The 15,683-nt window shown below is 34.7% G+C and overlaps 1 protein-coding gene across 1 annotated transcript in view; it reads right to left on the reverse strand.

Annotated features, from left to right (window-relative positions):
- ISPD (isoprenoid synthase domain containing) overlaps positions 1-15,683 on the reverse strand; it is a 229,437-nt gene that overhangs the window by 149,498 nt on the left and 64,256 nt on the right. Inside the window, exon 4 of the mRNA XM_004677120.2 lies at positions 9,652-9,756. Coding sequence (XP_004677177.1) covers positions 9,652-9,756 — 105 coding nt within the window. The remainder of the gene's footprint in view (positions 1-9,651; positions 9,757-15,683) is intronic.

Here is a 15,683-nt window from a genome sequence, read left to right on the forward strand (position 1 = left end):
TGACAGACCTCTCCTGACCTGCCCGCTGCTTCCCTCAGCAGTGTACTTCATTGATCTGCCTGTTCTGCTCCCCACTCTGTCTCTGGTGAAGCCTCTCACCGCCCCTGAGCCTGTGGCCTGTACCCCAGTTCTGTATGCACAAATAAATAAATCTTTAAAAAAAAAATCACCAAAATGCACTTAAAGTTGAAATGAGGTCATTCTACGAGATCATTTCACATTGAGGGAATTCCTCCTGAGCTGAGTATAATTGTATACTAATACACAGCTCTTAGAGAGAAAGCTAAGGTCTTTCTCCATGAAAGAGAAAACCCACTTTGAGAATTACTCATCAAATTAGTACCTTTGCATGACTATAATTTGGACTTTTATTTTTCCAGATTAGCTTCTAACTATATGTATACAGAGACTGTTCATCCCAAGTGACTCAAAAAAAATTACCTGACATGATATTATATTAGCAGGTAAATCCTATTCCAAAATTATACCTTATAGTCCAAAGTTACACCTTGAAAGTCCAAGTTAACTATATACTGAAGTCAGGTTTCATTAATTTTTGCAATTTAATGAGAAAATAATTGTTTTATAGTAATATTTCCTAAATACTGTTGTACATAGTAAAATAACTTAGAACAGAAAATAAGGGGAATATGTCTAATAACAATAATTTGTTATTTATTCCTTGATGTTTTGAGGGATAAAAATGCATATTAATTAAAGATAAAATTAAAAAACATATTCTTATTTCCAAATAGATCTTAACAATGGGCTTTTAAAGTTAAAGAAAAATCAGTCTTGAACACTAAAATGCTTTTCCTAGCATAGTTTTAAGACTTAAAAGTTTTACAAGTAAAATATGTGTTTTTATTACCTACAGTGATTCTAATATTAAGAATATTAACTAATATCATGAGACTGACATGCTGCCTACTGCGCTAAGAAGGCACTTAAGAATATTAACTAATATTAAATAATTAACTCTATAAACAAGAAGGAAATACCTATCTTCTACTTTACTTTGATCTATAAACTGTGGATACATCCTATACCTAGATTAAGTCTTTTTTTTTTAGTTTTTTATTATGATCTTCTGGATAAAACCTTATTGAACACAAGAATATTTTCGACGTTGAATAAAAGCAAAATACACTGTATTTCTCACAAACTTGTTAAGTACTGTATTTTAAAAGAGTCTCTTTTTTTTCCCTAAATAAAACTAACAGTTCAAAGAGAATACTACTGGAAAATGTTGTAATTCTGAATTGATGAACTATTCTTTTTCTTTCAAACTTTACAGTAATATGGGTTGTCCTTTCCTTATTTTTAATTTTAAAAACAGTTTAATAATCAGTTTTGAAATAGATTTTCTTCTGTCAGCAACATCTGTAGTTTTCTTTTGACCTTGCACAATACATTATTATGAAAAATAATTCTGCTTTTAAAAAAATCAGCCCTGTAATGATGGAAGAGAGCTTAATCCTCTGATGTACCAGTTTTCCATGTTGTGCTAATTAAAGGCTCAGGGGCCACCGAAAGACCAGTGGAGGAACTCTGCACAGCTGAGGTTCCAAGCCGCACATCTGCCACTAACCCTATTTTGGCTGTTTTTCTCTATTTTATTTGACTGTGCTTCTGTGCAACATTTCATCTAAGTGCTTAATTTTAAAATGCAAAGAAGAGTAACCTCAGTATCCTGAGAGACAGCAAACTTCTAGGGGTTAGGAATCTTAGCTACCATAGGTGAGTTTCAGAGAAGTCTGAAACTCTGGGATGAGAATCAAAGTAATCAAAGAATCAAAGAATCAAAGTAGTGAATGAAAAGGACCTTAGAGACAAGTCTAGTTGTCAATCCACTTATGTTGAACTATAATGTTCTCACATCTTTCACTTCATAAGAGAATGAAAATGGAAGTCCAATAATCAAAAGAAAGCCAGAAACATTTAAATGCTGATGATAAACCCAATTAAAAAAAAATGGGTAGAGGCCCTCCCTGGTGGCACAGCGGGTTAAAGCACAGTAATAAGAAGCTAAGGTCACTTCAGCATGAGTTCGATCCCCGCCCCAGAGGTGACCACATGGCATAGCAGACCTCTCCTGACCCCGCCCACTGCTCCCCTCATCAGTGTACTTTGTCAGTCCGTATGTTCTGCTCCCACTCTGTCTCTGGTGAATCCTCTCACTGCCCCTGCACCTCTGGCCTGTACCCCAGTTCTGTATGAATAAATAAATAAATCTTTTTGAAAAAATGGGCAGAAAGGTTAAATAAAACTACTTCTACCAAAAAAGACATGTGGATGGACAATGAAAAGTGAAAAAATGTTCAACATCACCTATCAGGCTGATGCAAATCAAAACTAGAATGAAATACAACCTCACTCCAGTGAGAATAGTGTATGTGTGTGTGTGTGTGTGTGTACACAAGAGTATAGAGAAAAAAGAAATCTCATATACTGTTAGTGGGACTATTACTGGTCCAGCCCCCATGAAGTTTCCTCAAAATACTAAAAATATATCTATTATATGATCTATCAATCTACTCCTAAGTATTTACCTGAAGAATGCAAAAATAATAGTCAAAAGGGTTAGATGCATTCCTATGTTCACTGCAGCACCATTAAAAACAACCAAGGTATGTGAACAACATAAGTGCCCAATGATGGGCAAGTAGATTATAAAGACGCGGTGTGGTATATATATACTAAGGAACACCACTCACTGTAAAAAAAAGATAAACTCTAGCCATTGTGACAAAATGGCTAGAATTATAAGCTATTATGCTAATAGAAATGAGGCAGATGGATAAAAGCAAATACTGAAGGATTTCACTCCTGTGTGGATACAGAGAATACAGAGAAACAAAACAATCCCTAAAAATATGAGTACAGAATCCAGATTACTATGTGGAGGGAGGGAGGGAATGCAATGATCTCTGGTAAAGGAGTATAGGTGCTTTGATGCTGGTTTGTAGGGTGGTGACTTAGATCTAAGGAGGTATAAAACTGTTCACCTAAGCCAAACACAGTGTTATAAACCAGTATTGTGTCCCTCTATCAAAAAAAAAAAAAAGAATATTTCATGGATGCAAATGTAAATATGGAGAAATAGTTATTATTTTCATCTTCATTTCATCAAGAATTCATTCCATCTAGATTTTTTTTTTCACTAGACTGGATAATTAAATTAAAACCCCTAAAAAATGTAACTGTATTTTATTTCTAAGATTGAAAAGAGACTATTTTGATTATTTTTCTTTTTAATAAAGATGCTAGAATACTTGGATCTAAAAAATTATATAGCTCCAATGAAAAGGAATTCTTAAAAGCCAGGCATTCCACTAATGCTATGATGTCTCAAACACTCCTCAAAAAAACATTTTCAGACAATAGCACATAATTATTGAATTTCTTCAACAACTGGTTATAAATCTTTTACGCCTTCAGGATGGTTGTAACATTTACAAACAAGAAGTCTGTCCAATTAGGTCTATACAGTATAATAAGCAACAAAGTATTTAAGTATACTGGGACAAAATATGACACAAATTAAAGGAACTGAAGTCCTGATGTGTAGACTATATAAAATTTCACCAATTTAAGACTGCTCACTAAGGCATGCCAAAGCATAACCACTCAGGGAAAGCATGACCGCCAATGCCAATTCCCAGAAATGAGTTGCACACCCTTCTGTTCTTGGTAATTTCTAGATATGTCATCTACCTTGCAAAGATAAACTATTACCACCCTTCTCATAATCTTTCCAAAAGTGAGGAAACAGGAATACAAAGAAATAACACAACAGACCAATATCCCTGATGAGTATTAATATAAAAATCTTACAAACCAAATTAAAATAATATATCTTGACCAAGTGAAACATTACAGGAACACAAGGGTGTGCCAATATCTATAAATGAACCAATGTCATTCACCTTATCAACAAAAATAAAGATTAAAAACATATGATCCTATAAGCCAATAAAGGAAAACATTTGATAAGATTCAAATCCATTTATGATAAAATTGCTAAAAAAATTGGGGATAGAAGGAACATATCTCAATGTTATAAAGGCCATATGTGACAAACTGAAAGTTAGCATCATACTCAATGGTGAAAATTTGAAAGATTTTCCTCAGGTACAAGACAATGATATTCACTTTCACCATTCTATTCAACAAAGTATTGGAAGTCTTAGTTGGTGCAATTAGGCAAGGGAATGATACAAATGGCATGAAAATATGCGTAATAAAATCTTAAAGAATCCACTAAAAGTATTAAAAACAATCAATCAGTAAAGTAGGCTACCAAGTGAATATACAAAAAGCACCTGCATTCTAAAACAATGAGCTATAATATAAAAGAAAGAAATTAAGGAAACTATTCCATTCACATTAGCAAGAAAATGAAACAAATACCTAGGAATAAACCTAACAAAGGAGGTAAAAGACCTACTTAATGAAAACTACCACTTGCTGTTTAAAAAAAAAAAGTAGATGATGAAGGAAATTAAATGATATCATGTTCACGGTCAGAACTAAAATTATTAAAATAACCTTCTTACCTAAAGTTAAAAAATCAATGCAATACATATCAAAGTTTCAATGGCATTATTCCAAAAAAAAAAAAAATAACAAAATTACTTAAATGTATAGGGAGCCACAAAAGATTCTAAATAGTCAGAGCAATCCTGACACACACACACACACAAAAAAAATGAGAGCATAAGTATTACACCCCAGACATCAAAGTATACTACAAAGCTTGAGTAATCAAAATAGGTGACATTGGAATAAAAATAGGCACACAGATCACTAGAGGAGGGTCAAGAGCTTACATATAAACCCAAATTTACCTGAAAGTAGATAAAGCCAAAGGAGCCAAAGAATACAATGCAGAAATGAAAGTCTCTTCAAAAATGGGGCTGGAAAAATCTGGGTAGTTATTTACAAAAGCATGAATTTAGACCACTATTTCATACCATTCACACCAAAAAAATATATATTGAAAATAGATTAAAGACCTGAATCTAAGTCTCAAGATCATAAAATACATAGAGAAAAACACTGGCAGAACAATGTGAGAAATTAAATTTAGAGCTGTCTTTGGGGACTTGAGCCAAAGGTAGTAGAAATTGAAAAAAAAAATGGTACTACATCAAAGCTAAAAAGCAATTGCTCCACAACAGAAACTATCATTAGAAAGGAAAAATACCCTACTTAGTGGGAAGAGATATTTACACATCATACATCAGGCGAGGGGCTAATGTCAAGAAAATGAGACACTACTGGATTATGAAAAAGGGGTGGGTGGAATACAAAAATTATCTCCCACACAACTGATAAGGGACTGATCACAAAGAAATGCAAAGAACTCACAGGACTCAACAAAAACAAAGTAAACAATCCAGTTTAAAAATGGGCAGAAGAACTTAAATGACACCTCTCCAAAGAGGAAATGAGAATGGCCAACTGGCATATGAAAAAATATTCAACAGCCCTCATAATCAGGGAAATGCAAATTAAAATCACAATGAGATACCACTTTACACCAGTAAGAATGGCACATATTCAAAAAGTTAGCAACAAAAAAATGTTGGTGAGGACATGGTAAAAGGAACTTTCCTACTCTGCTTGTGGGAATGCAAACTGGTCCTATCACTATAGAAAGCTGTGTGGAGTTTCCTCAAAGTACTAATGGAGCTACCATATGGCCCACCAATGCCAAATACCTGAGTACACAAAAACATTAATCCAAAAGGATACCTACACCCTTGTTTATTACAACACTATTTAAAATAGTGGGAAAACACTATTTGCCTACTATTTAAAATAGTAGGAACCAACTCAAATGCCAAAAAATCCAGAAGAGGATCGAGAAGATGTGATATATATACACAACATTATATTATTCAGTAATCAACAAAGATAAACTAAATTAATGTCATTCGTAGCAACATGGATGAAACTAGAGGGGATTATGCTTAGTGAAATTAGTCAGAAGGCAAAAGAAAAATACTGATGTTTCACTTATAGGAAGACTATACAGGATCTAAAAAAAAAAGAAAAGAAAAGAAAATAGACAACTATAAATCAGAAAGAATCTACAGAGGATCAAAGTGAGGGCTGGAAGAGCACAAGGGACTATGGAGATGGTGCATGAGTGAATTGATGTTGAGAATTTTATGGGGACTACACCTGAGAAAAGAAAGAAAGAAAATACTGTACAAAAATATAGGATGATATAAAATGTATATAAATAAATACACTACATATTTTTTTAAAAGGGGGGAGGGTGAAAGAATAAAGGGGGAGGGTAAAATCTTTCCACTTGCAACAACCTAAATGAAACTGGAGAGGATTATGCTAAGCAAAATAAGTCAGGAGGAAAAAGACTAACACAGGATGATTTCACTCATGTGGAATATAAAAAAGAAAAAAGAACGAACAGATAAAACTAAACCAAACAAATCCTAGAAATCTGACTGGTGAACTGAGGCTGGCAGAGGTGAAGGGATAGATGGGAGCAAAGCAAGAAGGACTCAATGGTCTATAGAGGATTATGGGTGTTTAGATGGTGGGTGTTTTACAACATATATTTGAAGAGCTGTAAACCTATAACTTTAAATCATATACACTCTTGTAAATTAACATTACTTTAAAAAATAAGCGGCTAAATAAACAGCTAAATGATAAACACATGGGAGATAATGACAGATGAGAGGCAGAGGAAATAAAGACCTAAAACAACTCAAAATAATTTCCTCTCAGTTAACAGAAAGAACATGGCACCAAAATAAACCTCAGAACTAGGGTTTGAAAAAAAAGTACAATCCATTACATTACATGTCCTTCCGTCATTCCTTTGAAGCATGTTATATTCAAAGGTGATTCTTCAGTGGGGCTTGGTGCCCTCCACACCACCAGCCAGTAAAATGACACTATGTTTGAAAAAGTAATACAATGAAGTTGATCCCTCTGTGCCTCTAACACTACTCACCCTCTGGCATGTATCTATTATGTAGCTTCCTTAGGCTGTCTTCAAGTACCACAAACTGGGTGGCTTAAAACAACAGAAATTTATGGTTTCACAGTGCTGGGAGCTAAAAGTCTTAAATGCAGGTATTGGCAAGACCACACTTCCTTTGAAGCCTTTAAGAAAAAGTTCTTCCCAGCTTCTTCTGAAGTTCCTTGTGGTTGTTAGCTACCTTTGCTTATAAGTAACTTTGTAACAGGAACTTTCCCCAGGAAAGGGGGAAGTTCCAGGTTCCCTGTCCCACCCAGAAGGTGGGTGGAACTGAAAAGAGAAGAGAAGAGTCTGGAGAAGGAAGGAAGCAGGATGGAGAGCCAGAAGGAGACCTGAGGAAGCCACATGGAGGAAAGGGAGACATGTGAAGAAACTGCTTGTTTCTTGGCCCTAGACTGGTTGAAAGAGAGATGGGTGAAAGACCTGTGGGGAGGTTGACTATGGCATTGTTTATATTGATTTTGATTGTGCTCGTTTCCTCCCAGATTTGTCTGGCCATTTCTGACCCTTTTCTATGGGTCCCGGACAGGTGTTTTAGGCTTGTGGCTTTCAGGCCTTGCTTTGGGCCAATTCCTTTTGGGTGGACTTTTGCCCACAAGGGGATGGGTAACTTCAGGTTTGATTTAGAAATTGTATTCTTTGTCTTCTGTATTGTATACTCACTGTATTAAAAGTTCCTTTTCATTAAAGGCTTTTATGTCTTGTCTTAATGCGGCAAATGGCAGAACCTATTTAGAGCAGGCAGGTTTGGGGGTTCAGTGGTGCCCTTCTCTCCCTGCCCTGTTTGTTAACAACTTCACCCCAATTCTGCCTGCATTGCCAACTAGATTTCCCCCTTTTTGGCATTTTTCCTTTATCTGTATATCTCTTCGGTTCTCAGCTGCTAATAGGAGGCCAACCCTATGCTAGTAAGACCACATTTTTAACTTCATTAGGTCAGCAAAGTCTTTTCAGATGACATTCACAGATACAAGGGGCTAGGATTTGAGCATCCCAAAGGTATGCAAGGATAGGACACAGTTCAAACTGTGAAGTGAGTCATCAGGAGAACAAAGAGAAGCACTTTGGAAAGGCCAACCCACTGGCAATATTCTCACTTTAAAGGGAAGCAGAGTGCCAAGAATTATCTGAGAACTAACACTGTGTAGCTGCAGTGAAATATGTGAATTTTACCAAAAAAAAAAAAATTCCAACAGTACAAAACACTGAAGTGAAGTCATGAAAATTGAGTGGAAAATTCAGACAACAATATGCTGTTTTTCTTTCATCTGTAGAGGTAAGGGTGCTTTACAAGGTTAACAAAGGCTGATGCTCCTTGATGGGCAACTGATTAGGATTCAGTATTCTCACAAGTTTGTTGAAGGTACAGGAGGTTCACAGAGGTAAATAATAATGCACCTGAAGATGTAACAATGACACCAGAGAGTACTGATATATTAGAAGTAATATAACATCTCGGAGTCTTATATTTTTTAACTGAATCTTCAAATAAGTCTAAGAGTGAAAGGGAAGTCTAAAGAGATCTGAATCAGACCCTTTCACAAAACATGCAATTGGTGAACTACCGAAACTCTCACAATCATTCTACATAACACCATCTGAGCCATATTAGAAAATGATAAACAAACTTAATACAATGCTTTCCTGCTGGGTTGATGATCCATGGGTGTCCATAAATGAGCAATTCAGTATGAACCTTCTCCACCAGACAATAACCCAAGGCATGACAATATCTGGAATCTTAAAACTGAGAAGAACAGACTGCAGCATGACTCATCATATTGCTCTGAAAAATACCTAATCAACTTGTGGCTTTCTTTTTTTGTTTTGCAATCAATGAGAAGGTATGTTTCTGTATTCATGAAATTTTGTAATTACGATGGATCTTTACTAATCAGATTCAGGTGGATGCTTTATAAATATTTCACCCATTATTTCAAAAGCAGTAATACTTATTTCAAAAATATGAAATAGCATACTGTTCAACACATTTCTCCCTAAAGAAACAAGAAAATATCAAACTCCAAAACACCCCACATCTCAACAGGAAGCAGTGCAATCATAAGGCCAAAACTACTCTATTCCTTCAAAAAAAAATTTTTTTGCTCTTAGAAGTGTTGGACCTTTTTCTTTGCTACAGGAAAACAATTCCTTATGGAAAAAACCTAACTCAGTGGGTCAGAACTGTGGCAGATTTTACTCAAGCCAGGTAAATTCAGAGCATAGAAGGAAATGTTGTTATTATGGAAAGTAGAATGTATCTTCCATCCAGTTTACTATCAGGGTAAGTGTGAGGATCCCTTTTAGAGAATAAAAGTATATATAGAGAACTCCCACAAGTGTAAACAGAGCAATCTTATAGCTAAAGTGGGGCTTTCATAGAAAAATTATCTCAAAGAAAATTTTCATGAAGCCAGAGAATATAAATATCATATTCTGAAGATTCACATTATTCAGTGAAACACTTAACTCCTTTAATGCACACAGATACACTCACAGGCCCACACATATACCCCAACCTAATTTCTCCTGGAAATACTGTTTTACATGAAAATTATTTATATATTTACAGAATGTCTCTAGGAATGACAAAAACAGAAGAAACTAGAGCCAAGTGCCAACTTCCTTACCTTCCACAGATCAGGTGACCCTTCCACAAGTTTGGCTTTAATGTGACAGTATTTTAGAGCCAGTTGCAAACACTCAGTTCCAAATTCCAAGTCATAGTCACTGCACTGGATAGTGGGGAGAAAATAAAAAGTTAAAATTTCATTTTAAATAAAACTAAATGTTTTATTTAGTCAATTACACACAAAAAAAGGGGGGGCCTAGAGATTGTACAAACTCTTTAATCACCTACTGATTAGTAAGGTTATAAAGATTTTCCAGTGTCCTAAAACCCAAACACAAAAAAATATAAAATAGAAATGTTGCAATTATGAGTTCTGAACTTCCTCAATAGTTTGAGGTGTCAGATGAATACTTTCTTTCTTTGCTCAAAAACACTTTGCTTTGAAATATCTTTCAAAGATATAATGCCCGAAGGAATGGCATTACCATAGCAAAACTTGGTTTAGTAAATATTTATAGCAATAAATCCCAAACTCCCATTTATGTCAAGATATTTGCAGGTCACATTGTTTTTTTTAAAGAATGATTTTTTATCGATTTTTTAAATATTTATTTATGCATACAGAAATGGGGCACAGGCCCGAGGTACAGGGACAGCGAAAGGATTCACCCGAAACAAGGTGGGGAGCAGAACAGGCAGATCAATAAAGTACACTGATGAGGGGAGCAGTTGGCAGACAGGAGAGGTCTGCTGTGCCATGTGGACCACCTCCAGGGTGAGGATCGAATTCACAGTGAAGGGGCCACGGCTTGGGTTAGCTTCCCAGTGCAGCGCTCCAGCCCACTGCGCCACCAGAGAGGGCCCTGCAGGTCACAGTTTTTAATATTTAAAATATCAATTTGTCCTTTTTTAAAGGTATATATTTTGATTCTGAACAAACAGCTCAGGTTTTCAATGTAAGAAAAAAATGTAAAGAAAGGCCTCTCACAGATCTGGAAAGATATAAATACCATTTTTTATGATTACACAGAACCATAAAAATGATCAACATAATATAATTCAGCTGAATAAAAGCCAAGTACCTATCATGTCCAAGCTCTCCATTAAGTAGCAACATATAAAAATGAAACTCATACTTTGACTTCAGAGAACTCAAGTCTAGAAGGACAGACTGGTTCTGTGATGGATAATTTGGTAATAAAATGTCAGAGAGACAAAATGCTTAATTGTGCCTTAGGGCATCAGATAAAGTCCACCAAAAGAAATGGTATCTTACTCCCACAATAAATTATGAGTAAAACTAGAGGAGCGGAATAGCTTTAAGGTAAAAGATGCCAAGTAAAGTTAGATGTTTCAGATATCCCACAGATTTGCATTTTAGGAAGAGCACACCTATGTAAGAAAGTGTGCACAAAAGTAATAAACATGCATATGCATTTCACAACTTTTGCCAATGCTGTTTTATTGTACCAGAAGCTACAAAATATAAATGCTATGTTTTGTGAAATTAATGGCGAAGAAAATATAGTCATCATATACACACTATCTCTAAATTGACCAGAACTGTTTTAGCCTAACTTCTATTCTGTTAAACTATGTGTTTCCTATTTCACTTTAAAAATAGTACTATGAGCAGTTACAGTCAAATAAGATAGATTTTGTTCAATCTCCTTTTTTTATTTCTGGCAATATCCAATGTCTCATCTAGTACTATGTGAGTGAGAAATATGTACAGTGAACAGTATTCTTTGAAATTCATCGTTAAATTCCAAAGATGACTAGTAATTACACTTTTCCCAATTCTTTGCATAGGCAATATATCTAACATCCCTGGGCAACCTTAAAAGTGTTCATACAGTATGAATTGAAAGGAGCATCAAAGAACCACAATTTTCTCTGTATCGAAGGTTTTTGGGTGAGAATTATTTGCTTACTACTCTCAGTTTATACACTGAGAAGGCAATAATTTAAACACAAATGGTATGAATTCTTTAGTATTACAATCAGAAAGGTCACTGAGAAGCATGGCAAATAATGGACTAGAGATCTAAGAAACTTATACAGAAAATAAAGAATGAGTAACATTGATAGAAAGAGTAACCATTTGTTGTAAAAAAAAAAGTGATATTCATTGCATGAGCTAATATAACATATTTATGGTGGTTTAAGTTTTTTTGCAATAAAAACTTTCTAATTCAAAAATGCATGTTCAGAGCCCTCCCTGGTGGTGCAGCGGTTTAAAGCACAGCACTGAGAAGCTAAAGCCACTTCAGCATGAGTTCGATCCCCACCCCGGAGGTGACCCACAAGGTGCGGCAGACCTCTCCTGGTCCACCCGCTGCTCCTCTCAGCAGTGTACTTCTCAGTTGGCCTGTTCTGCCCCCCACTCTGTCTCTGGTGAATCCTCTCTCTGGCCTATACCCCAGTTCTGTATGCATAAATAAATAAATCTTTAAGGAAAAAAAAATGCATGCAGTGAAAGCTTAAATTCTAATTTTGTCTCTAATGAATATTAATGATAAATTCCTACTTTTATCTGGGATATGGAAAGCTGGAAAAAGTGATGGTCACATATGAATAAAATTAAAAGCAGATTAACTACAAAAGCATATATTTTCTTCAACACAACAGAGCTGAGTTCAAATAATGTAAAAGAAAGTAGCACTAGTTTTAATGCTACTTTAGACAGGATACTACTACCAGTTCACCTACAGCACAACATAAAAGGAACAGGTACAGAGCATAGACAGTTTAAGAGAAAACTGCTAAAAAAAATAGCAACAGATTATTTGAGACTGACTGGAAGCAACTAGAAGAACTTAAACCCTTCCCAAGCCACAGAAAAAACAGAAATGTATACCAATTTGTAAGTTCTTCCACAATAGCCTACAGGCTGTTCATAAAATGAAAACATTTGAAGATGAGTGATTAGATGTTTTTTTATAAATTCGAGGCAATCAATGAACAAAAAATTCTAAGTCAAAAATATAAGGTCAACTGTGGTGATAAAATGAAAATATGCAAAATGCTAAACAACAGAAAAGACTAACTAAAAGCAAAGTCAGAAAAAGAAGGAAGAAAACAACAACCAAAACAAAGGTTAATAATGTTAAGTTTAACTGCACAAATTGTCAAGTTACTACATAGGATGGGGGTAATAGTGCTATCACTGCCAAAACAGTGTCACCCCAAATACACTGTCAAGTTCAGTCATTTGAAATTCAAAGTAAAAAAAAACCCACCAAATCCAATCAGCCTTCAACACACAAATGAGCAGAACCACAGATTTAAGTGAAACCCAAGGAAAAACTCCAACATGAAAGCTAAGGTCATAAATTATTCTGGAAGAAACAGAAACTATAACATTAAAAAATAAAAGACTTAATAAGCCCAGAAAGGTAAAGTATTTATAGGGGAAATAAGAGAGAGAGAGAAAAAAAGAAAATTAGATGACTAGACCACAAAGTCCAATATATTGAGGTATGGGTGGAGAGACAATTAGGATGAAGGAAAAAAAACATAAAGAAGAAACAACCAAATATTTTTTTAATTGCAATAATGAAGAACATGAATTTCCAAATTAAAAGGACTTAGGGAATATAAAAGCTAATAGATGAAAATATACCAAAGACAATTAACAGCAACAACAAAAGTCTTATAAAGTAGTAGGAATCCGAAGTGGATGGAACTTTATTACCAACAGTGAGAATCAGAAAAGCATCATAACAATTCTTCATACATTTTAAGATAATGATTTTCAACAAAAACTTGTACTCCCAGAAAAGGTATAAATCAATGAGGTGTGAGAGCAGAAAACAGAGTTTTAGAAACACTTAAGTTCTAAACAGAACTTTAGTTCTAATGCACTCTTTTTTATTCTGAGTATTTTAATTAGGCATTTTTAGACAAGTTCAGATTTACTGAAAATTTGAGTAGCATATATAGATATTTCCTTCCCAAATACTGTACTCATATTTGCACAACCTTTCTCACTAACAAAATCCTGCACCAGATTTAACATTATTATCCAGAGTCCACAGTTTACATTAGGGCTCACACCTGCTGTTCTACATTCTATGGGCTACCTCAATACATGCTACAATAGCATGTGGCCATCAGAGTGTTTTTGCTGCCCCATCAATTCTTTGGTTTTCCTATTTATCCTTCTTCCCTACTCTCAAACTCTGTCAGCCAATGAGCTTTTTACTTTCTCCAGCTTTGCCTTTTCCAGAATGTCACAGTTAAAATTGTACAGTCTTTTTATGGCTTAATAAACCATTTCTTTCTAATGGTGAATAATACTCCATTGTCTGACTGTACTAGACTTTATATAAGCATCATCTACTGAGGGCATTTGATTGCTTCCAAGTATGGACAATTATGAATAAAGCTGGTATTTTCACATGTAAATTTTTTTATGGACATAACTTTTCAATTAATTTGGGTAATACTAAGCAACATGACCACTGGAGCAAGTGGTAATAATGTTTAGTTTTGTAAGAAACTGCTAAGCTACTTACCTATGCATGTACCATTCTGTATCTCCAAACCAATGGGTAGGAGTTCCAGTTGCTTCACATTCTTATCAGCATAAGTTGTTACTAGTATCTTGAAGTTTGGCCATTCAAGTAAGTATGGAGTAGTATCTCACTGTAATTTACATTTTTCTAATGATAAATTGTGTTTGGCATTGGTTTATCTTTGTTGATTTCTCTTATATCTGACCTTTGAGTTGTTCATTTTCTGGTAAAGTAATAAAATGTTTATGTTTGGGGTAACAGTCCTTAGTCAGATTATTTTTACAAAGATAGTCTGTCAAGTTTGACTTGTCTTCTCATTTACAGAGCTTTAGAGAGAAAAAAAATTTAACTAAGCCCAATTTATCAATTATTTCTTTAATATATAATACCTTTATTGTATATGAAAAAATCACTGTCCCCTATATTCATGATTAGCTAGGCTACTCCTTGCTATATTCTAGGAGGCTGATAAAAGTTTTGTGTTTTACTTTTATGTCTGTGATACATTTTGAGTTTATTTTTGTGAAAGTAGAGGGGGTAGAATTTTTTGGCATGTAAACATCTAGTTTTTTTCAACACCACTGAAAAGACTGCATTTTCTCCATTGTATCATCTTTCCTCTTCTGACAAAAAGGAATTAGCCATATTTAAATGGGTCTCTTTCTGGATTCTCTGTTCTGTTCCACTGATCAATTTGTACATCCTTTTGCTGGCTCCACCTTGTGTTCATTACTATAATCTTATTATAGCTTTCTAGTAAGTCTAGAGCAAGGTAATGTCATTCCATTAATTGTTCTCTGTCATTGTTACATTGGCTAACTGGGTCTTTTGCCTTTCATATAAACTTTGATTTCCATGAAAAAAACTGGTGGTTTTCAGACTGGAATTGGGTTGAGTTTGTAACTCAAATTTGGAAGAACTGACATCTTGGTAATATTGAACCTGTTTATCTATGAACAAAAAGTACCTCCCCATTGATTTTTCATTTTGGTTTTGCTCCTCAGACTTGCACAGTTTCCTGTTATAGGCTTTATACATATTTGTTAAATTTATAATTAAATATTCCATTTTGGGTATGCTAACATAAATTGGATTGTTTCAAATTTCAAATTCTATTCTCTGTTGCTAGTATATAGAAAAACAATGAACTTCAATACATTGACCTTATATCCAACCACTTTCAACAATCATTTTTTATCCCAGGTGTTTTTTGTTGATCAATGTAAATTTTCTATGGAGATAATCATGTCATCAGCAAAGACAGTTTTATTATGTGTTTCCCAGAGTACTTACCTGTGTTAGTCATTAGCTAGAAATTCCAGAGTGATAGTAGAAAGAAATGGCTAGAGGGGTCACACTTGCCTTGTTCCTGATTTTACCATAACTTATGATGTGCACTATTGGTTTTGGTAGCTATTATATGAAGTATTCTTTATTAAATAATTGTTAATTTTAAATAGTATATAATTTCTCCCTCAGCATAGTCACTATAGTAGTTCTCCCACCACCAAGGCATTCTAGCCCATCACCATAGTCCCTTTTTGTGTTCTTTCTTCCCATTTCTACAATT

The sequence above is a fragment of the Condylura cristata genome, unplaced genomic scaffold (genome assembly GCF_000260355.1).
Source record: "Condylura cristata isolate star-nosed mole 26May11 unplaced genomic scaffold, ConCri1.0 scaffold00005, whole genome shotgun sequence".
Lineage (NCBI taxonomy): Eukaryota > Metazoa > Chordata > Mammalia > Eulipotyphla > Talpidae > Condylura > Condylura cristata.